We start from the raw sequence: 24,770 nt of genomic DNA, 5'->3' as shown, positions 1-24,770 counted from the left end.
AAGATCATCATCAGTGTCCTGAGGGACATATTGTGCGTCCTGTACTGGATCAGAGTCTGATCCAAAGAGAGCCTCAAGCATCTGAAAAGACTGGTGTTGCGGAAGAGGTCTTGGATTAGAGTCTGATTGCAGAACTCCCAGTTGCACGCCTGTGATTTTGTAGCACAACATAAGTCTGACACAGGCTGACAGTGCCTCAGTCACAAATCATTGTCAGGAACGCAACTTGGGCTTGTGCCCTTGGAATTGGTGTCCGTTTCAGTAAAGAACGAACTAGCATGGACCTTGATGCCAGTGAACAAGTCTGGACTGGCGTCAGTGTGAGCCTGGTAGTAGGTCCCGAGGGGGCAGACGCCACTGGGGGGTGGACCTGCCAGCAGAAGTCCAACTGGAGACCCTTGTGGCTCCACGGGGCCTAAATGAACACCAGTGGAAGCCAGGATCTCGCTAAAGATCTGCGGCATCACTTCTTTCAAGGCTGCTATTTGCTGCAGTGATAAAAACAGTGGCTCATTGAAATTGGGGCATGCCTAAACCAATGGTGAAATTGGGTCAGACTGAGCCATTGCCTCGCAGCTTCACTCTAGACTTCTTGCCTCTTTCTTTTACAGGTAGACTTCCACTGGGAAGCAGACGTTTTATGGGAGTAAGCTTGTGACTGTGAATACTACTTCAAGCAAGATCTGTACTTCCACTGCAAGCTTCTTCTGTGTTCAGCGATGTAGAGTTTTGCCTCCCGCTACTGGATAGCCTTAGGGTGCATAGGAGAACACTTGTCGCATGACTTGGAGTCGCAGCAGGATGTCAAGCACCACATACATTCTTTTGCGGATATGTGACCGACATCTGCTTCTTGCAGTCTTTGAACGATGTGAAAACTATCGTCTGTGATCAAGACATCTTCCATAGCAGACTGTCTTGAAGGAATTTTGGAAGTCGCTGGGAGACCGCTCAAGTTCAGTGCGAAGCTCCAGATCCTTGTAGAAGGGCGCAGAAAGAAAGGAACCGAGATCAACATGCTGTGGTGGCCTTTTATGCAGTTCCTTTTCATCACGTTTTTTTATGGCAGTATAGAGTCACTGCGTAGCCACATGATGCCACCTGCTAGTGCTGCTACAAAATCCACCAGATCTAGTCTGGTTCCTGGGGATATTCTAAAAGTATGATATCTGCAGTTCGACGTCCCCACCAGAATCTATAATTCTAATGTCGGCTCTCCAGCAGGAGTTACTGCATAAAACAATTACTCAATAATAGACCCATGCTAACATAAAGCTCAAACACAACACACAAAGAAGGCCACAGACATTTGTAATCTGAGCTGGACTGGAAAAAAAGGAATGTCTGTGTATATAAAATACTATCAACCCACTCTGCATACTCTGGCATGAGTATCCTCTAAAATATTTAGACAGCTAACCAGGCTTCTATAACTTAACACAAGACAATTGTGTAAACACACATCACCTTGCGCAACACATAAGCAAACAACTATGATAATACATTCTGGAGATGACAGAGGTTGAGTGAACTACCATCAGGATTCTAATTTATCCAGCGATGACAAGATTACTTCAATCCAGTACCATCTGATTTTTTTTTTAAACTGGGGAAAATGGGGATATCACAGAAAATAGTCATATGCTATTCTTCATGACCCAAGTCTTCAGCACGGACAAGACAACTTCAGAACACTATTGAAGGCTCTAGTCTTATGAAAACCTTTATGTAGCATTCTGATTTTTGAACTGAAGAATAAACTTATTAGGTCTGACCTAGAACTGCTCCATCAAAATAAGTAACTGTTAATAATAGTGCACTGTACTGGGTACCACCATAATACAGAAACACAACATGGAATTTCAATTTATCTACAACTGCTCCATTCATTCTTATGGTTTGAGAGCCTATCAAGTAGTGGAAATAAATTATCTGACTATGTGGAAATCACAATTTTTGCAAAGTGATGCACGTGAGGCATTAATTAAAACTGTAAACTCGGTATCATAAAACAGCACTCGTCAAACATGCAATGATACAGAAAACTATTTTCAAAAAGTCTGAAGAAACTGCCACAAAGGTAAATGTGGAAGGAAACATAACTGTACATCTCAAGAGACTCAAATTATACATTCATCAAAATCAGAAAATTAAAAAGATGAGCAGATACACAATACACTGACCTGGTTTTCCAGTCATCATCTGCTTTGGAGCGGTTTTTGCGAGCTGCTCTTTGCTTTTCCTCTAGCCTTTTCTTTTCCTCGCTAGCTAAATCTTAACAAAAACAGATATGTATGTTATATTCTTGCACATTTAAAGACCCTCATAAGGCTCTTTGTTAATGCCCAGTTCAGATTACAGTTCTGTCTGAGAGTGGTGCACACAGGACATGTTCTGCTACTGTGCCACTGTAAAGCATTTTCTGAATGTGTAGTTAATCCAGAATACACTGTACCTCATATTTTTAACTCATGATTTATGAAGGGGGAGTAATTAGATAATAAACAAGTATCAAATAATTGTTTAGAGGGCAAACTTCAGAAAAAGGTATTGTTTGCAGATTTCTTTCTAATGATTGAAGGAATATGGTCCCTTCTTTGGTTTCACATGTAGTTGGACTTATGGCATTCACTAATAGTGGTATTCTATAAAGGATGGACGGGGAGGGGGTTGTTTAAGCCTTCTTTAGCCATTTGCTTCTTTGGCTCAGCAGCATTGATCCACTGGATTGAGACTGAATCACATTTTTCTAATTATTGGCTGTTTGGATGCACCCTTACATCCACATTTCAATCTCATACATGCACTGTATACACAAAGCATTACTATTTTTCATTTTTTTGTTACTGCAGTAAGTATTTTTCAATTGCTTTGGTAAGTGCTCGAGTGGAAGTATCAAACCAATTGGCTATGTCAATGCTTGATAAACTGGGAGATAGAGGAAACCCCAAATGCAGTTCTCGCTCAGTACATGTTCCTGGATGGTTGGGCTAAAACAGTGTACATTCCTTTCCAATGCTGAATAAAACAGTGTGCATTCATTCCCTGTTGAAGTACAATAATGTACCCTCCTTTCCATAAATGAGCATAACAAGACAGTGCAGGTTATATTATTTATACACCTTTCTACTGAAATGCAGTTTCTTGGCAGCAGGAACACCCTGTCACACACACCTGATTAGAATAGAAAATTGCTCCCTAGAAGCAGATACTGACCTTTCAAACTGACATTTACCATTCCACAACACAATATTTAACAAGCCAATACGTCTTGCCTCTCATACCGGGGGGAGGGAGGGCAGACCTATTGGCCTTTCCAATGCTTGTTTTGATGGTTTGCCATTATTTATGCCACAAGCCATTAAGGTGACCATCTTGGAATGTTTTTTCATCAGGATAAGAAAAAGAATCCAAAGAGGGCTGCTTTATGTGCACTTTGAAATCATTCAAGGATGTCCACCTGCCCCTGTATTAGCAGCAGCCAGTGAACACAGCACTGGGGTTGCAAGCAGGCACTGGTAAAGAGAAGTTTTTTAAAAATAATTATCTAAGGTGAGTGGAGGTTGGGAAATGTGGAAGCAGGGAGAATAAGGCGAGAGGGAAAGAAAATGCTCCCTCATGCACTACAATGCAAGGTCTTCACACGAGCAGTGAAGAATACTACTCATGCAAATAAAACACTGTGAGAATATAATGCTCTTTGGTGCAATCAACACAAGAGCTGAGAGGAAAGCCTTTCAATCAGGAGAAGGGAACTTAAAACCATCTAGTTATGAGCAAGGACCAGACCCAAAGCCATATTAAGTGGATTAGGTCACGAAGATACAGCTAAAGCGGTCTGCAGGCAAGACCTAAATGGGGAAGGGGAGGTGAAGAACAAGTTACTTACCTTCCGTAACGCCTTATCTGGTAGAGGCTATCTAGCCACAGATTCCTTACATGTGAATATCCCCAGGTGTCAGACTGGATCTGGAAGATTTTCAAGCAGTTACTTACCTTTGGTAATGCCTTATTTGGTAGAGAAAGTATCTAGCTGCAGATTCCTTATCTTTGAATTTCCCAGGCGTCATACTGAATACGGAAGATTTTTTTTTTTAGCAATAGCCCTGAACGCCGGTAGGTGGCATCAGTCGGCTCCCGTCTGACGTCGTCGTCCGCGCCTGAAAGGACATCCCCATCACCTATATAGGCGCCACCTCGGCGTGCTGACGTCAGTTACTTTTCACGACTTTCCACGGCAGAAACGCAGGGCCATGAAAAGTACTGACATTGGTGAGTTTAAAAACTAGGACACTGAAAGGAAACAACCGTGGGCAGAGCAATTTGAGGATGGGTGGGTTGGTAAGGAATATGCAGCTAGAAACTGTCTCTACAAGATAAGGCATTACCGAAGGTAAGTAACTTGTCCATCTGATAGAGACATCTAGCCACAGATTCCTTACCTTTAAATAGATAAACATGTCTGCAGTCCATTCTCCAGGGATGGTATTGCTTGTGTAAGACTAGAAAGTCCTGCAGGACAGAAAAAACAAAATGGCCATCCCTGCAGACCTGAAGCACAAGTTACTTACTTGTGTAACGATATATCTGCAAGAGACATTAGTTAGTGATGTCCCGGAGCCATCGGCAGCGCCGGAGCCAGCTGCGGCGTTGAGGCTGGAGCCAGTGGCAGTGCCGAGGTCGGAGCCAGCGGCGGCGCCAAGGCCAGAGCCAGCGGCGGCGCCGAGGCCAGAGCCAGCGGCCAGAGTCGGCATTTGCCTTAAAGAGTATGGCCCTGGCCTCTTCCGGGACCATAGGCAGCTCCGGTGCAACTGAATCCCATATAGTGTATTGAAATACCAGGCCAATAGACACACTTTGTTCATCGACTGCAGTACCAGGCTGGTGGAAGAGACCATTCTCTTACTGAAAGTGTCAAGCCTCTTGAATTCCCTATCTGGTGGAGTGGCAGACAATGCACCAGGGCGAAGGGAGAATGAGAAGGCTTGGACCACCAAGCTCTCTGGGGTGAGGTGCTGGGTAAGGAAACTGGGATCCCCAGGAGTGAGGTGATTGCAGCAGGTAATCGTTCTATTAGCAAGAGCCCCTGTGCAGGGCTTGGACCAGGATCCAAGTAGGACGCCTATAAGGACTTCATTAAATAAGAGTAAGGGCTCGAGGGGGAAACTCCCAACTGAAGAATCTGTGTCAAAACCTTAGTCTTGGCTGCCTTTCTTGACAGAATGTGAGAGCGTTGCCCTCAGTGCCCTGGTATAATGAACAACTGTCCCCTTTGAAAAAACAATGTAAACACCTTAAGCGCGAATGGCGGAAGGATTATAGTTCCACTGGCAGCACTCGCCTGAAAGAGGACCTGAAAACCTACCATAAACGCATAAGATCAGAACGCAAGGAGTACCATGTTCAAATGATTGACTCAGCTCGAAATCCTACAAAGGAACTATTTTCCCTGCTCAAATCTCTGACAAACTCTGATCGCACCTTCGCTAATATCTCTCCCTCATGCAAATTGTTTAAAAATATCGCTACCTTCTTCTCGAAAAAAGTGTCTAAAATCTATGAAACCTTTCCAAAATCTTTAAGAAAGGAAGGTATAGATAGGTGCAGAGAACAACCAGGTGACTTGATGGATCTCCCTATCCCACGATCTTCTAATCCATCAAATCAGGTTCTCCCCTCGATCCAGCCCCACCCCGAATCTTGCAGTCAGGGATCTAAGTGATAGCCCCTCTGCTACAAGAGCTTCTGAGGTTATTCATAAGAACTGCCCTGTACCCAAACATGGAAACATGCTATGGTAATCCCCATCAGGAAAAATCTATCAATTGACCCTTACATACTAGACAATCTAAGACCCATCTCCCTTCTTCCGTTTGGGGCAAAAATATTAGAGAAGCACGTCAATAACTGCCTGACTAGTTTCCTAGAATCCAATGACTTGCTAGACCCTACACAGTCTGAGTTTAGGGCAACGTACTCCACTGAAGCTTCCCTTCTCCTATCTGAGGAAACAGACAGAATGCTGACATGGGCCAGACTTCTGCCCTGATACTACTCGATCTGAGTGCAGCCTTCGACACGGTGTTGCATGACATTCTGATCCAAATGCTTCAGGATTATGGAATTAGAAGCAATGCCCTGAAATGGTTTAGTTCCTTCGTAGGGGACAGATCCTTCAAAGTTACACTCAAATCCTGTGTTTTGGACCAGTTTCACTCTACAAAAGGAGTACCTCAGGGCTCCATCTTGAGCCCCACTTTATTTAATGTATATATGAGACCCCTGGCAGGCGTCATTAAAAGTCATAATGTTTAAGTGGTGTCCTATGCAGACGACACCCAACTAATAGTAAATCGGTCGGATTCCACTGCTATCATGGCCAAGAGGTTTAAGGCCTGTTTGTCTGACGTTGCATCTTGGATGACTAACAACTGCTTAAAACTGAATGCCAACAAACCGGAGATTCTACTGGTTGGAAGAACTCCCTCAATTTTGACATTAGCCTGGTGGCCAATGGTCCTGGGGGAAACCCCTGCCCCTAAACGTAAGGCCAAGAACCTGGGAGTAATCTTTGACACAAAACGAATCTTTGAAGATCAAATTAGAAAAACTTCAGAGAAATGTTTTGATACTCTAAAGACCCTGAGGAAAATCTCGATCTAATTCCTACCAGATAGTCCATAGTTCATGCACTCATTACCTCCCAGCTGGACTACGAGAATGTACTATACTTAGGTGCCTCAAAAGGGAATCTTAGACTGTTGCAATGAGTCCAAAATGAGGTGGTATATTTTATATCGGTACCCTAATATAGGTCCAGGGAACATCGTACACTTTCCCTACATCATTTCATACGAACGAGCCTTATAAGGACATAACTCCAAATAAGGACAGAACGCCTTATAAGGACTGTAGCCTTTTATGGACTAAACCTTTCACCTAGTTCCATGCCAAGGGTGGGTTTTTCCCAATCGATATTGCTAAGATGTCATCCTTAGCACATATGAATAATTGATGAGTACACTCTCCAGGAGGCATACTTCACCTCTCCCATTGACGCACAAGGTTTAATACCCAACGTCATACCTCATACTGAACAATGGGTAACACACGTACATAGACTGTATAAATACAGCACCTCTTGCTATTAGAAAGCAGGAGGGAACCGAGACTTCAAGACCGACACACTGACCAAAGACGCTGCAGCTCTGGCATGCCATCGCTCCAGCAGACAGTGGTCTGACGATCCCTTGCGGGGTGTCCAGCTCAAGTCCAGGACGAAGTCCCACACTCTCACTATTCAGGTATGGGGGTTCAACTCAATCCTAGCGGGATTCTTGGCTCATAGGCGCTTAGGCTCTGTAGCACCTACTCACATGCTAGGTACACTTAGGTACATCTAATCAGGCATCTTAGAAGTACGCACTTTATTTTATAAATGCATTTCATATCTATGTATATGTTCGTGACTATTGCACAATGGTAGAACAATACTATTCCTTTTTATTCACTGTACTGCTGGTTCTATATCTCTGGTACTGTGTTACAGTTGTAACAGTGCACTTATTCTACATGAGAAGAACTACAGTACAATAAACTCTTATTGTAAAAATGCTCGACTGTTTCTTCTCTGTATCTCTCTGAGAGCAAAACAAGCAAGCACAAGTGACTGGGTGAAAAGTAGTATATTGTTTCCACGAGTCTGAGATTATTGTGTTCTGAGGTTGCCAAAAACAAATCTCCCTGATAGCAGGAGATTCTACTGGCACTGCGAGCTAGCTAATGCAAATCATAGGCCAACATATGCGGTGGGGGTGCACAGAGTCAGTCTGCCACCAGAACCACAGTATATGTTATCCATAAACAGCATAGTTCCTGCATGACAGGGTACTATTAGGACTACACTACAGCGGCAGCTAGACTGATTCTTAATCCCCCCAAAAGATCGTCAGCTTCTAGCGCTCTCGACCAGCTACACTGGTTCCCAGTAACTAAAAGAATCAGCTTTAAAACTGTATGCATGTGCTGTCGCATTCTAAATAATCAAGGTCCCAGCTATCTTCACTCTCTGGTTCACACCTATGTCCCTACTCAGAACCTCAGATCCTCTGATGCCAATCTGGCAACTATCCCCAAGATCTGGAAGGCTAGAATGGGAGCGTAGGTCCTGCATGACAGGATACTATTTGCACTAAACTACATGGTGCCCAACGTCATATATTGATGGGGCACTTACCCAACAGTAGAATCTGAGTAGCTCAGTCGTGCTTATTCTCAGAGACCAGAGACGTCTGGAGTAAGTGGGCAAAAACTCCGCCACAGCTGAGTAGGCAAGATATCCTATGTATTGGCTGCTGGTTAATTAAGCTTGAAAGGACAATATTCCCAAAACTGTGCATAAAACCTTTGCATAACAACCTTTTTATCCTTTCCTTGGACAATAATTCCGTGTCTTAAACACGGTGGACGAGGAAGGAGATTTAAACCAAGGACCTAATCAGACTGGTAAGGTCGATGCAGATGCAATAGAAATTGCACCCAAAGTAAGACAAACTTTAACAGTAAAACTACTCAAACATGGGTTACAACCTAGAGGATGTGTAGTAATATTCGTGATAGAGGCACACGAAGAATTCAAAATAGAGGTGTTCTACTCATGGGTTATATTCCCAGCAGCCGATGCTATAACAAAAACTTTTCATTTTTACGTACATGATTACATTCCAGCGGTCTACACTCCTTTCGAGGAGACTGAGATTTCACTTACTTTCCAGGAACATATTTTCTGGTTTAATGGCACCCTAACCCACATAAAAACATGAGCAAGGCTTGGTCCTTTAGGGATTACAGGAGCAACATGGCCGATATTAGCAACCTATGCACCACATCCAGACATTGACAATGCCACAGGATGAACTACTTGTTAAACACAAAGTTGATAAAACTCTACAGAAACATGACACTTTGTCTTAAGGACACTAGCGGTCCAACCAACAGTAATTACACCAAATCCAGCTCATATACAGAGCTCAGGAACTAAAATTACTCGACAAACATTACACGTGGTAATGAGCAAAGTGCCCACAAAACGTGAACAAATTCCTTTCTGGGTAGCTCAGAAAATAACCCAGTTAGAAGCAGTATTCCCAAATACCACACCATTTAAAAAACACAGAATGTTAACAATCTGTCTGCCCATGGGGATTACACCACAGCTAGAGGATTGCACCTCTAGGGGTACAGTCTTTGCTGCCATATATACCAGAACTCATGGTATTCCTTCATTAGCAGTAGTACCAGATGTATTGAGACAAATACAAAATGACTATGGAGCAGAACCTGCCCTAAACTTAGGGATGAAGTTGTTAAACAACTGTGACCAGGTATCAGCCATAATACTAGCTAACATTAACCCCTTCAGTGCCCATGACGAGCTGGACTCGTCATGGGCTGCGGTGGCGCTGTGCCCATGACGAGTCCAGCTCGTCATGAACTCCGCCCGCTAATGGAAGGCGCGGCACTGGGCGGGGAAAGGGGCGGGCATGCAAGGGGTTAAAGGGGAAGCAGCATCAGTGGCAATCCGCCAACGCCTAAGGGAGTTCTCTCCATTAGAACAGGAGAATGAACTACCCAAAATATTTGACACTGCATATGCAGAATTACGCAGGGACAGTTTGGGGGGAAAAGCTTTGATACCTCAACTACAGGGCAGTCCTGAGAATGCCAATTTTAAACAGACACCTACTTCTTCTAAAAAGAAGTGGGATAAAAAAGAAAACTCTAAAGACAAGAGGTATCAGTTCCGAGGTAGGTTTCCTCAACAGGAGCACTCTGAAAAGAGGTACAACCTCAGGAATACGGATGATATTAGGAAACCTGACAAATATCAGGATACTGATACACGATCCTTTCAGGGCTCGAAGAAAGGCTTCGAAAGAAGGACGGTCAGAACACAGCCCTGAGACGAGCAGGACGCTCAAAACTTTACTTCTAAAAAAGAAGATGAGCAAAATCCAAAACCTCAATTTAAGAAAAAGAAGGTTCTGGTCTGAAAATCGGGCATGCCCAGAATTCTGAGGACACAACCTCTGAACGGGGAATGGGCTCTAAATATGCTAGACAGTGCGGCAGAAGTAACAATAGCTTGCCCGAACCTGAAGGAATTTCTGGTGACAGCGGAGTTGAATGATTGCATCACAGTGGAAACACCAGACACCAGGGTGAGCGTACCACATAAGTTATTTGAGATAACACTCCGGATGGAGGGGGACAAGCCCAGGAAAGTAAAAGGTCTTTTTTGGACGAACTTATCATCTGGTTATGACATCCTGTTTGCAGAACAAGATTGGCCGCCTGCATTCGTAATAGAGTGACCTAGGGAAGAAAGTGTAATTTTTCCTGCATTTTCCAACCACATTCCAGTTCACCTTAAACATACATATGCACAGGAGTGGGCAGTAGCCCAAGCCCCGGCATTGTACAAAAATCACGCAGGGTGGGATGAGAACTCAACCCACCACGTGATCCCATTAAAAGTTTCACCTAATGCTCAGAGGCAATACCCAATAAAGCAAGAAGCTAAAAAACAGGTCAGGGAGATCTTAACTTGAATACCAAGGGGTCATTGAAAAATGTACCTCTCCAATGAACAATCCTTTGTTTCCTGTCTCTAAACCCGACAATACATATTGTCTAGTTTTAGATTACAGACATTTAAACTCATGCACAAAGACATTTGCTGTCCAAACTGCACATAGTGCCGCATTAATGAATAACATTGAGCGCAAAAAAATACAAAACCACACTTGATATCTCAAATGTATTTTTCTGCCAAAATATAACGCCTGAAAGCAGGTATCTAACAGCCTCAGTGCGTTAGGGTCCCAACGACAATTTTGTCGTCGCGCACAAGGGTACAAAAATAGCCTAGGGGTATTTTCTGCAAGAGTAACAGAGTTACTAAACAAATTTGATGAAGAAGAGTTGTCCTATGTGGATGATATTTATCTGACTGATGACGAGTTAGAGAGGCACTTGACCAGGGTGAGCACCATTATTATGGGATTTGCCACAGAAGGCTATAAGTTCAACTTTAAAAAAATCGAAAATAGTCCACCTCAATGTCCTATTCTTGGGATATGAGCTGTCAAATGAAGGCAAAAGTCTGGCAGCTAACCTTTTAGAAAAGTGTGCACTGCTCCAGCCCCCAAAATCATTGAAAAACTTACAATCAATACTAGGATTCCTACATTTCTGCAGAACATACATTTTAGATTATTCACAAAGGGTAAAACCTTTCTATGAATTAATCAAACCTGACTTTTCAGCCAGAGATTGGACACAAGAACATACTAATATCCTTTGTTTACTCCAGGAAGACATGATTGCTTCCAAACACTTACAAACACGCGTAAATGTACGCCACTTAGTGATCCGAATAATTGCGGGCCAAAGCGGGTACACATACTTGACCTTTAATGAGGGAGAAACCGTACCTATCGCGTACAAATTACACCTGTATACAAATGCAGAAACGCGTTTCACTTCAACAGAAAAACTACTGACAGCCGTTCAGACTGCTGTAGCAAGAGAAAGAACACTGGCTAAGGGGAAACGCATTATTGTCGTGACTTCAGTACCAGCTTTAGAAGCGGTTACAAAAGCCAGCCTCCTGAATGCGAAAGCATTACATCCAAGATGGATACAATGGGCTAATTCTCTTACTGCAATAGATGTTGAATATAGACTTGATCCCAGTTTAAAAACGCAGGCATTCCTGCAATATGAACAAGAATATGCTCTACCAAATGAAATCTTGCCTCTTGACCAGTATGAATATATAATTTACACTGATGGATCTGCTCAACCGGCGATAGGAAGTAAGCAGCAATATTTTTCAGCATGTGCCATCGTTAAAGGTCGCATGCGTGATGGCAAGTTCCATCCTAGCTGCACAAAGACGCAATCTCTAGGAGACTGCACGGCTCAGTTGGCAGAATTAAAAGCACTGATACTGGCATTGTAAATATGGATCACGAATTCCCCACACTTATCGTATGTGATTCTTTTTACTGTGTACAATCGTACAATGAGTACTTACAGCATTGGGAACAAAACGGGTTTAAAGTTGCAAAAGGTGGCACGATTAAACACAAAATGCTATGGGAACAGGTAGCAGAGTTGAAAACCGAGCTACCGAGGATTCACGAGATCCATACACTGAGTCATCAACGTGATGGCGTTCACGTTGAAGGGAATTCATTGGCTGATGAAGCCGCAAAGGGGCTGTACGCACAGCTTCCGTATCTGCGCTGACTCGTTCTAAAACGAGAATAGACGGAGATATAATGGTAGCCGTCATCGCTTCACGTAAAGGCAGCACAGCAGTACCTAAAAAAATTTCACTCAAATACTCCTACAAGTTAGATGCACAAAACATTCCATATGCTCAGATTCCTGGAGTGGGGGATAGAGTAATACCAAATATGGATCGTAGGCAAGGTTTAATATTAGCTGCACTCGAGGGTTTGGGCTCTGCGCACACAAGCGTTACAGCGACTATTTCATTATTGAAACAGCGCTACTGGTGGCCAGGGTTATCCAAGCAAACTTAAGACTATGTCTTGAAATGCGACATCTGCCAGCAAATGATGGGCTCCACCGTTACACGCCCGGCACAGACGTCAGACAACCCACTTGCATGTGTGTACTTGGACCACTACGGCCCCTTACAAAGAGACGGGGCTTACAGGTATATCATGGTGGCAGTGGATTAATGTTTGAGATTCCTATCGGTTTGGCCTCAGCGTTCTGCTGACACTCGAACTGTTATAAAAGATTTGCGAGTCTTTATCGGTACATACGCAGTTAGCACCTTACACTTCGACCTCGGCCGTGCGTTTAGCTCTCGGGCTTACAAAGAGGCCATGGAAGGAATGGGCGTATCATTGCTGTTCTCATCTCTGTATCATCCTGAGGGAAATTCTGTTGTGGAGAGAAAAAACCGAGACTTAAAGCAATCCTTAACAGCTAGGGTATTAGGCAAGGGCGGTAGTTGGGTCACACACCTGTATGGGGTACAGCGGGCATTAAATAACCAGCCAAGAAGCTCTCTAAGGGGTGTCACTCCATATGAGGTCCTCTTTGGGACACGAATGTGGGTACCTGATCTTGATTGTGAAGGCGCAGTGGCGGATGAAAAACCATTTGATATCCATGATCGTTTGGCTGTTTTACAGGATCTAAAAGAATCCAGGACAAAACAAAGCAATGTCCATCTAAAGCAGACCACCACTGAGGAAGTCAAGGTAGTCACGAGAGACAATTGCGGACAAAAAGGAATTTGGACCCTCTTACAGAAAACCTGTACCAATCCTTGCAGTACACAGAACAAGAACTGTGTTGCTCCCGCCTCTTGCCGGAAAAAAGGAGAAAAGATTTTTCTCTATTGACTTAATCAAACCACACTATGTGGCTGATACTAAATAGTAGGCCTAGTGGGCTCCGATGTAGCAGATGTCCTCCTCTAGCTACAATTCAAGAAGTTCAAACAGAAAAACTCATCACGTTTGAAGAGCCACCTGTAAGGAATGAAGGACTAAGCAACAATGCTATGGAACTTGTTCCACTTGAACCAGACAATCAAATTATAAATGAAAATCTGAATAATTCACAAGTTGCAATTAGACCTAATACAGATGTCTACATCAACATGCCTCGTCGAGAGGAAAAGAGCATTTCAACGAATCCCGATGCAATTCCAACAATTGATAGAACTGTTTCTGGCTATTTCATTAACTTTGATATGTTGTCTCTGGATCCAAGCAAGCCGGAAACGACGCCAGCCAGAACACCATTTAAGCAAGAATCAAAGAACTTTCTTCTCTTTCTTCAAAAGACATACCTGGTATCACCTTGGATTGAACACTAGGTAATTTCTGGGATACTGTTTTTCTCTTTTATGGCTAGGTTTAGTATTGACTTTTAATAAGCTTATTAATGGACATTATCTTCAACAAGATTCCACAGCCCGAAAGGTCAACATCCTCCGGAAGCCACACACATCGTCACATCGTGAACGGAGAGACTTGTCATCAGTGAACATTACAGCAGTTTCTATACCCGATGGTATAGCATGGTACAAGGTTGATTTCAACATATTCAGCCCGACCGAACTTTTCAAAATTAATCATGTATTTAAAATCTCATTAAGTGATATCATTACCTCCCAGTACCTTTTCTGAGGATTGGGACACTGAAACAGTTAATAACATGTTGTCTGATTTAGAGAAAACGGCTGCATTTTCTAATAATGAAATGTTAGACGGTTCTTCAGACTATGAATAATTGTACTATCATCAACATTTTGGTAATCATTTCCTGCACAGGAATGTATTGGAGTACCATCAGTGGGAACATTGCCCAACACCACCAAAAACGAGTTCACAAGTGTTTGCACAGAAATATGCATACTTTTCAGGATTTAATACAACAGATACAGCCTCATTTTATTAGAAGGTTGCACCAACATCAGCACAGAAAATTATGTTAAACACCAAACAGATTTACTCTGCTTCCTTTTTGGCCCAATTGTCTGAACAGGGTTTCGACCTATGGCAAGACGAAATTGACATAAAATGTATTTGGGGGTCAAGGAACTGGCAAGTCCAGGGTACAGAACCTATTTAGAGCATGCCTCATTCCACAGCAGACAATCTTTTTAAATGATACTGTGCAACAGACATCCTGTCTTGGAATAGCCAATATGAAGGACCTGAACACTCTAAGGTTACCTACACCAACACAAGGGTGGTAGAATTCTTCTACAAAGGAAAGGGAATCAATTGAAGATATACTACAGTACAATAGATCAGACCCATATTGGAAGGAGTGGGTGATTTGGCCCTTAGACACAAATACATGTCATAAAAGGTTCTTGAACATCACCAAGGGACTCAGTATGCATAGGCCAGGCCCACATTATGTACAGAGAGAACATCCAGGGGTAGTGACATCCTACAGTGTTGGGAAGTTGTGCCTACAATGACTAGAAACCTCAACACTTGCAGAAGTGAAACAACACTTAGCTTTACTCTCACAAGACATGGCTCTTAGGGACTTTTGACTAGGACCTAGGAAACAACGTCAAAAACGGTTCATATATGCAGGCATTTATGCGGCCTATAATGAAATCTGGAAGATTTCTCAACAAGAAGCCGCAATGAGAATTATGGGAAATAGTCCGTATAAACTTAGAAAAAGCTTCTGCTGTGGTAGATAATGGGTTAACAACTTTGACCTCCAGAGTATATTCATTGGGCAACATTGCATCTTCTGCGACAGGTTTATGAGGAATTGGCGCGATCTGGGGGTGGGAGGTTGTTGGGGGGGGGGGGGGGATTTGTTACCATGTGTTTGGTTATGACATGCAAAAGTCAAAGTCATTATCACTGTACGGTTGAATTGTGCAGTTGTCTCTGGGGTGCAGAGCCCTGCATTATATGTGCAACTTGACAAATAATATATATATTTTTTTTTAAAACAGTGTATCTTCTGCTATTGACATACTGGAACAGGATTTAGCCATATTACAACAAGGCAACAGTTACGTTCTATTATGTTATTGAGCTGGACGCTACAATCTTCGCATGCAGTCCTTGTGCCTTGGCGTTTTATAAACAGTACGTCTCTGTTTTCAGCATACAATCTAACTGATACATAGATTGAAATGGCACAAAGGGGAGCTGCATATACAATGCTGCAAATTGAAAAACTGGACAGACTACCATTTACAGTAGCTGAATTACCATCAACTGAGTGGCTAATCCATGGCCAAATCACTCTCCCGGTCACTACATTTCAGTTTCACTATTGCCTTGAGCAAAGACAGGCAGATATAAAAAATTAGGTAAATACATTAAGAAATTCTGGGATTTACCATATAGATTTCGATGCCGGAGTGGGGATCGAGAAGTGTTTCTTAGTGGTACCAACTGCAAGAACGCTTTAAGCGGTTCTTTCATATGCCAAGATATCGTTTTGCATGGAGCCTGCAATGGTTCAATTTCAAATCTGTCTTGCCACATGAAAGGAACACCAGCTGCCGTAATATCGCCAGTGTTCGAGTTACTTTCGAATGGGAGTTACTTGATGCTGAACGATCAAGGTTGCTGTGGCATGCTTCCAGGCATTGCATATCTGGTCACCGTGAACACCAGGGTTATTTGCTGTATGCAAGTATTGTTTCCTAGGACAAATACAGTCAGGGAGGCGCTAGTATGGCCTTCACTGAATGTTTTGTTGATACAGTTTGATACTTTGAGCAGAATGAAAGCCATGCTTTAACAGAAAACCGTGCCACTGACCTCCGCTCGAGAAACCTTTGAACTTCAAGTTGCAAGGACCTCGACCGAGATACAGGCGCTAATTGGAACAAACTGCCCCCTACATTTCGTAGAAATGGTGGGACGCATCTTTAACATGTCTGATACGTGTGGCATTATATACCTATTTAAGACCTTGGGGTCAGGATTCCTTAACACCTTCCAGACAATCCTCGGAGTTATTCCTAACTTTATACACTCCGTATTTGGAATCATTTTTGGGGGTCTACCTCTGATCCTGCTCGCTGTAGCTGGAATCCTAATTATCGTCTACCTGCTGCACAATGGACGTACCATCCGCCAGCGAGATTGCGAAGGCTCTCCTGGAAAGACAATACCGTGAGCACATGGTACAGCATCTCGGTGCACCTCGCCTATGTGAACTAAGAGCTTCTTGGTTCTTATCCTTCAGACCAGTCTTTGAAGACTGCATCGTACCGGTCTTCCGATGCCTGTTCTGCGGAGACGAATGCGAGTTGGACATCTGTCTGACACCTCTGACGGAGACACCAACGGAACTAGATTCCAGGCTGGAACCTTTGTGGTCCCATGCACGACTCTGTCCCCAGCGTATTCCCATCTTAACGCATTCCTTGAGGAACCGCAGGTGCCCTTCACGACTGAATTAAATTTTAGCTCCAGCATTGACAACGAGGTTTCGAATCCGGTACCGGAAGCCTACACATTAGTTGTTGGTAGCGAGGAGTTTCATCTATACACACTTGACGTGCTATGTGAGGTATTGCAATGTTTGTCCCCTGCGGTAGCAGGCAGTGATAATGTTATGTATCCCAGCCAGGACATTTAATCTGAATCTGGCTCACCGTGTGCTGGGAACAAATATGGAACTCTTTTCCTTCCCTTTTCAAACTGACACTTTCTATCACAAAGCATGGCCTTTTAAGTACGCTTGCAGTAATTCAACTTGTGTGATCAAACTTGTTTAGGACTGTAATTTGCAGAACTGTACGACAATGTCAAACAATACCAAAGAACATTTTTGCTAGTTTTTTTTAAAACTGTTTTAAATGATTTTTAAAACATTTTTTAGCAACATTTTAAATAAATGCTTGATAATCTTATACACTGACACTGTTATGAAAATGTGTATCCCAGAATGTGTATTATTATTGTTAAGGATAAGGTGGAGTGGGTGTTATATTTCATATCGGTACCCTAATATAGGTCCAGGGAACATCGTACACTTTCCCTACATCAGCTCCTGTTATTTCATATGAACAAGCCTTATAAGGACATAACTCCAAATAAGGACAGAACGCCTTAGAAGGACTGCAGCCTTTTATGGACTAAACCTTTCATCTAGTTCCATGCCGAGGGTGGGTTTTTCCCAATTGATATTGCACATATGAATAACTGATGAGTACACTCTCCAGGAGGCATACTTCACCTCTCCCATCGACGCAAAAGGTTTAATCTCCAACGTCATACCCCATACTGAACAATGGGTAACACACGTACATAGACTGTATAAATACAGCACCTCTTGCTATTAGAAAGCAGGAGGGAACCGAGACTTGAAGACCGGCACACTTACCAAAGACGCTGCAGCTCCGGCATGCCATCGCTCCAGCGGGCAGTGGTCTGACGATCCCTTGCGGGGTGTCCAGCTCAAGTCCAGGACGAAGTCCCACACTCTCACTATTCAGGTATGGGGGTTCGACTGAATCCTAGCAGGATTCTTGGCTCATAGGCTCTTAGGCTCTGTAGCACCAACTCACATGCTAGGTACACTTAGGTACATCTAGTCAGGCATCTTAGGAGTATGCACTTTATTTTATAAATGCACTTCATATTTATGTATAGGTTTGTGACTATTGCACAATGGTAGAACAATACTATTCCTTTTTATTCACTGTACTGCTGGTTCTATATCTCTGCTACTGTGTTACAGTTGTAACAGTGCACTTATCCTACATGAGAAGAACTACGGTATAATAAACTCTTACTGTAAACACACTCGACATACAAGTTAATTACCTTCAGTGCCAATGTATCTGGTAGAGACGATTCTAGCCGACGATTCCTTAACATAGAATTATCCCCAGGCCCGAAACTGGACCCGGAAAACTTTCTTGCCCAGCATCTCTGCACGCCGGGGGCGGCACCTCGCGACTCCGCCCCGATATCCTCCACGGGCGTGACGTCAGCGAGGTCACATAAGCCCCACCCCGGCGTGCTGACGTCAGTTTGCATCAGAGAACTTTTCCGCGCCACAACACTGAGCCATCACAACAAAACTGAGGAGAGCATGGGAACAGTGTGTGGAAAACCCAAAGAAACAAAGGGAGAGAGAGAAAAGGTGAGGAACAGCACCAGGTGGTACCATGGTGCCAGGAGGCTACAACAGGAAAGCCAAAGCAGGAAAAGAGCAGACCACCCCTGATGAACAACTGTGCAAGTCAGGCGATAGCACCAGTGAGCACCAAAGTACCAGAGGGCCACATCAGTAAAGCCACAGCAGGGAAAGCGTAAAGCACCCCTCTGTGGAACCACCGTGCAAGCCAAGGCAATAGCCAGGCTGGAGGCACAAGCAGTTGAAAGCGCTGTAAGAGAAAGAGAGAGACTGCAACCACAGACCACAAAGCAAAGGGCCAGAAGCCCAGAACAGAGGAGCAACATCAATCCACCCACAGACTACACACTCAAGGAGGGCCAGAGCCTCCAAAAGTAGCAGGAGGCCAAGGACAGGCAAAAGAACCCCCAGCGTAGAAGACTGCAAGGGGATCAGAAATTGTAACAACAAGGGAAAAGAGCAAAAGCAGGCCCCTACACTGGAGAGAACCCAGCTGGAGGGAAGCCCGACAGACAGAAAACGAAAGGACCCCCACAGAAGACAAGCCACCCAGAGGGAGGCAAGCGCAGAAAACCAAGCTGAGGGTCCTCGCAGAACAGGGAGGAAGGGTGAGTCGTGAAGGAATCTGCGCCTAGAATCGTCTCTACCAGATACATCGTTACCGAAAGTAAGTAACTTGTACATCTGATAGAGACTACTAGCTGGAGATTCCTTAACGTAGAATAGATACCCTAGCCATACCCAGAAGGGAGGAGGGCCTGCAAGAGAGCCTCACCACCAGGAGAGAACAGGGCCCCAGTAGGGGACGTGGCACAAGAACAAGAAGGAAAGGCCAGGATATCCTAAGCCAAACCAAGGGAGAATGCCCAACACCCCGCAGGGGCAGACATCGCTCTAAAAACCTCAAGGAAGACATGGGCCACGTCGAACCCAGAGAGCAGAGGTAGACCAGAGGCAGGGCCCACCGTAGGAAACACATGCACAGAAAGAGAGAGAATGGCTGAATACAGCTTGGCCGCAAGCAGCGGGTAAGGCCGGAACAGTTCCACCGCCAACAGCACAGGCGGAAGAAGAAAGCATCAGCGCGCAAAGCTCTAGCGGAACCAGAGACAGTGGTGCAAGGGAACACATCAAGATCACAACGGTGGAGTAGAACAAGAAGCCCTGCACGGGCATGCGCTGCCAGCAACAGGCAACACTACAGAACCGCGCACCCAGGACAAGGCAGACGCCCGCTGAAGGCAGAGGCCAGGGAAAGCCAGGACACAACCCAAGGGAGGGGCCGGGCCGGGCCAGGAACACACACATACTGACCCACGAAGAAGTGGAGGAACCGGCAGAAGAGAAAGAGAGACGGAGGACAGGTCCAAGCCAGCCAACAAAACACAGAGGTCAAGAACACCAAACCCTCTGGAGCAGCAGACAGAGGACCAGGACAAAAGTGGGGAACCGCCACAACACGATGCCGCAGACAGCAGGCCAGACCGGCCAAGCGATGTAGCGACAAGGAGAAGGAAGGACCCAGCGCAAGCTGCTCCAAGACAATTGGCAAGAAGATCGCACCTACGACATACCATGACGCCACAGAGAGCAAGGAGCCTCAAAAGGGTGACCACACCTCCCCAGCACATGACAGAGCTATGCAATAGCTACAAGTACCTGACATAGGGTAGGTTACGTCCCAAGAACCATGGGAACACCTCTTAGGAAAACATTTACGCAGCAGAGGACAAAACAGAAAGACCTGCAGAAAAAATCCACAGACGGCTTACCAAGCAGCCAAGAAAGGAGACACGGAAGGCCTAATCTCCGGCCCTACCGGGCTCACCAACAGCCAAAACCACAAGTCAAAAAAGGGTCGGACCAGCAGCCAACAGCACCAAGGTCTCAACAAAAGGACCCTAAGGCACATCAACCACACAGAACACACAACCGGGCGACTCGTTACAAGGCCCCAGGAAAACAACGGAAGAACACTTCCCAAAACACAGACCGACATACAGGTCACTGAGGGGGAGGGGGAGGGCGAAGCCTTGCAAGAAACCTCTGAATGGCAGAATCCGCAGGGGCGTGGAGCAATAGAGCCCCATCAAAGGGAAGGTCAACCAGCCTTTCTCTAACTTTCTCAGGAAATACACTATCCCGTAGCCAGGCATGGCGACGAAGGGCCACCGAAGCAGCCATGGTACGACCAAGCACCTCCGAAAAGTCCAGAGCCGAACGAAGAATAAACGCCGCCAGCTCCCGGCCATCCAACACATGGTGCCGCAGATCAACACAGGCACCCTCCTGAGAAGCGGAATCCCATAAACAAGAAGTGGCTCTAGCCAATACACAAAAAGTGATAAGGGCCCGCAAAGCAGAACTGGAGGAGGCGAAGATATTGCGCCCCCAGGATTCTAACCAGCGGGCCTCCCATGACGGGGGAGACAACACCGATGGCAGGTAGGGAAAGGCAATCTGTAAAAGAGGACCCCTGGTAGAGGGGTGGAGGGTAAGACAGACAGGATCATGCGGGGCAGGATGGTGGCGGTGCAGAAGTGGCTGGGGCACTGGGTACCCCGTGGCAGGACTCCCCCAAAAGAGAAGTGTGGAGCGAAGCCTCGAAGGGAAGAAGCAGCTCCCGACCGCCAGAGCCCCGATGGAGAACCTCCAGCAGATGATCCGTGGGGAAGTGGGCAGCTGGACCGCCCATGCGAAAGATTCCCGCAGCCGTGGAACCAGACCGAGCAAAGGCAGCACTCGCCTCCGTAGGGCCCCGCGGCGGGTAATGCATTTCCTCCGTGGGTGATGGCTGCAAGCTAAGGCGGCCGTCCCCCAGCCCAACCGGAGGAAGGAAAGGCCAAGACCGGAAAGGGGGAGGGTGGACCGATGAATGGGGAACCTGAGGTGCCTCCGGCGAAGACTGCGGGCGCGGTGATGGCGAAGAGCCGGGGAAAAAGCCACGACACGGCGACCCGTCTCCAGACAAGATGAAACAAACAGCTACCGAACCTGTGGAGAAGAGGGGGCATCCGAAGACTAATCAACGACCCGACACCGGCACGTCAGCCACCGGTGTCAGGTCAACGTCGACCGGCGCCGAAGGGGACGCCGGAACGACCTCCACCACAACGCGCGGCGTGGGAGACCGGGGCTGCGTCAGAGCCGGGGCGGCTAAGGAACTGTAGTTTAGTTCCTATATTCCTGATAGGCCCTGCGCATTGGAATAATATACACTATAGTTTTGACATAGGACTGAGGTCATTATGTCTCTATCGAGTACATTAAACTTAATTACTTGTCTGTGCCAGCTAACTCAGAGGTCACTAGAAACGTCTTGAATGAACAAGAAGGAATTAGTTTCTGATAACCGCATAAACATGACAACTTTGTTTCCCTTAGAATCGGAACAATCTCAGAATCGTGGAAACAATACATAACAGTTTCACTCAGTCAATCGTGCATGCTTCGTTTCTACAGAGTTACACAGAAATAGATAGACGGGCGTTTCAATAAAAGGGGTTTATTGAACAGTCTTATTTCTCATGCAAGAGATATGAACTGCTACAATCGTAAGACAGAATGCGAAGTAAAACATGTACAGCGTTAGCAGTAAGATAAAATAATACTGCAATAGCATGGTTTATAGCTACGACAGATATTCATAAAAATATATACATAAATAACCCAGGTCAAAATGTTAATACTCATCTAATGCTTCTAGCTAGTTCTACCCCAGTGTACCTAACCTAAATGTAGTACGAGGTAAGAAGTAGGTGCTGTTTGTCTATAGTCTAGTTTAGCCATAGTTGACAAGATTTGCCAAAAGTCTCTCTAGGTTCTAGTCCGCTCCATACCTTAGAATTAGTGAGGTTGGAATCTCTTTCCGAGTCTCGATCTCTAACACCCCGCAAGGGAAGTCAGAAACACTGGAGCTGGATTCTCTGCGAGGAAGTTGACAGCATCTGGTCAGTGCGTCCGGCGGGGACTTGGCTTCCTTCCAAACTTGCCGTGGCGAGCCGCGTCGTGCAAGTAGGCAGCCGAACCGTGGTTTGTCATGGTAAGTGAAGGTATATTTATACCTTGAAGGTGTTTAGGAATGCCAGTATTGACGTAAAGGTTGGGCAGAAGAACGTCATGAATGAACCCCTAAGGAATAGATGTTCATGCATAATAAAGGAGTTCTTGGAGAAATCAATATCCAAGCAAGGGGAAGTCCTAAAGGCTTAAGAGTCTGGTTTTCCAAGAACTCGTTGTGACGTAGATGAACGGATGTAGGTGGCCATGCCTGTTTTTGGTTAGCATGGAAAATGCCTAAATAAGGGTAGGATTTCTATGCCTAAATATGGGCAATGCGAATTGTGCCTATATAAGGACATAAATCGGGAAATCTATATACGGTATCTAAATCGACACACAACACCCACTCCACTTTCGTATGAACGACATTACTAAATCCTAAATATGCTTAACATATCTAAAACATAGCTACATATGGATGGCTAAGAACATGTCTAAAAATACATTTGAAGAATGCATAAAAACTGTTGCCATGCATAAAATGCACTGGTGCTGTACATATCAAAGCAATGTTTCATTCTAAGCATATATTTACATTGAATGCTAAATGAATGAACAGACATATATACATTATGAAATGGCTCGTAAATACAGAAGAAAAAGACGAAACCATTTCATGTCAAGTTACATAAATCAATTGTGTTTGACAAGGTGACATACAGTCACTGAAAGTGTATCAAAGAATTCTATTCTCTATGAATTGTTCTACTAGAAGCAGATTACAGTGCCATAAAAAGAAAAATTGAAATTTGGAAGAAAAAAAACATTAATCATAGGAAAAAGTTCCACGTTTTAGTCCTTGTTTTGAAAAAATGAAGGCCAATTTCAGTCATCCCGGTACACTGTGTGCTGAATCAAAAGTCAGTGTAGGAGGGTGGAGAAAACATGAATTTGTCTAATCCTATAGACAAAAAGTCATCTACCATTGTAGGTGAAAGTTGGATTACCTCGTTTAGAAGACTAACCGCACATAGATGAGAAGCATCGCCTTCAACATCGGTCGCATCAGCAATGTTCGTATCGGATGTTACCTGCGTGCCTGGAATTCCCTCTCGTACCTCAGCAGTAGCAATTTGCGTCTATGAGATCTCAATGAATGCCCTCATCAGGATTGGTAGCCGCTGGGGACAACACACAGCATGGGCCGTTACCGGGTCCAGCAGAATATCGATATCCGTAGGCATGACTGATGGGAGTGTTAGACAGATGTCTAGCACGCATTCTTCACAGCAAAGCAGGCAGCGTAGAACAGGTAAGATGCAATCTTGCCAGATTGGTCTGAATGACAGAAACGATGTGGTATTTAATTCTCGTAGACTAGGTAAACCCAAAATGTGGACGATGCGCTCACGACACCTTATCTCCAATAGAGCTCTCTCTATGCTGCTCGGAGTGACGTCGGTGATTTGGCTTGCCACATCGGAGCGCTAGGAGCAAAAATAGGATCCCTGCAACGAGTCTAAAAAGTGGTGGCAGTCCCCCAAACACAGAGTGCACGAAGTTGGGAACTATTCAGAGGACTGCTTGAAAAGGTGCTAACAGTCCTGAACACACGGTCTTAATTACATGTACAATACCGCTCGTATCAGACATGTTTAAGATACGTTCCAACATTTCCGAGAAATGTATAGGGCAGTTTGTATTCAAAAGGGCATCTCGGCAGAAGTCCTTGCGACTTGTAGATCATAGGTTTCTTTGGCCGAGGTCAGTGGCACAGTTTGCTGTAAAAGAATGGCTTTCATTCTGCTTAGAGTAGCAATTCGTATAGAAGAGATGTTCAGTGAAGGCCATAGAGGCGACTCCCTGACTGTCTGCATTTGTGGAAACAAAACTTGCATACAGCAAGTGACCCTGGATGTGACCGTTACTAGATATGGGATACCTGGCAACATGCCACAGCAGCTGTGATCATTCAACATGAGGTAACTTCCATTTGAAAGTAGTCCAAAATTGGATTACTCACTGCAGCTGGTGAGCCTTGCAGGTGACAGGATAAGTTTGTAGTGGAACGA

At 44.8% G+C, this 24,770-nt stretch overlaps 1 protein-coding gene across 2 annotated transcripts in view; it reads right to left on the bottom strand.

Annotated features, from left to right (window-relative positions):
- Positions 1-24,770, bottom strand: part of OSBPL1A (oxysterol binding protein like 1A) — a 1,951,189-nt gene that overhangs the window by 54,876 nt on the left and 1,871,543 nt on the right. For both annotated transcript variants that reach the window (XM_085605749.1, XM_085605748.1), the window contains exon 27: positions 2,184-2,274. In XM_085605749.1, coding sequence (XP_085461875.1) covers positions 2,184-2,274 — 91 coding nt within the window. The remainder of the gene's footprint in view (positions 1-2,183; positions 2,275-24,770) is intronic.

Source organism: Triturus cristatus, chromosome 5_1 (assembly GCF_964204655.1).
Source record: "Triturus cristatus chromosome 5_1, aTriCri1.1, whole genome shotgun sequence".
Taxonomy (NCBI): Eukaryota; Metazoa; Chordata; class Amphibia; order Caudata; family Salamandridae; genus Triturus; species Triturus cristatus.
The sequence above is the reverse complement of the archived record's forward strand: the minus strand, read 5'-3'. Positions and strand labels throughout refer to the sequence as shown.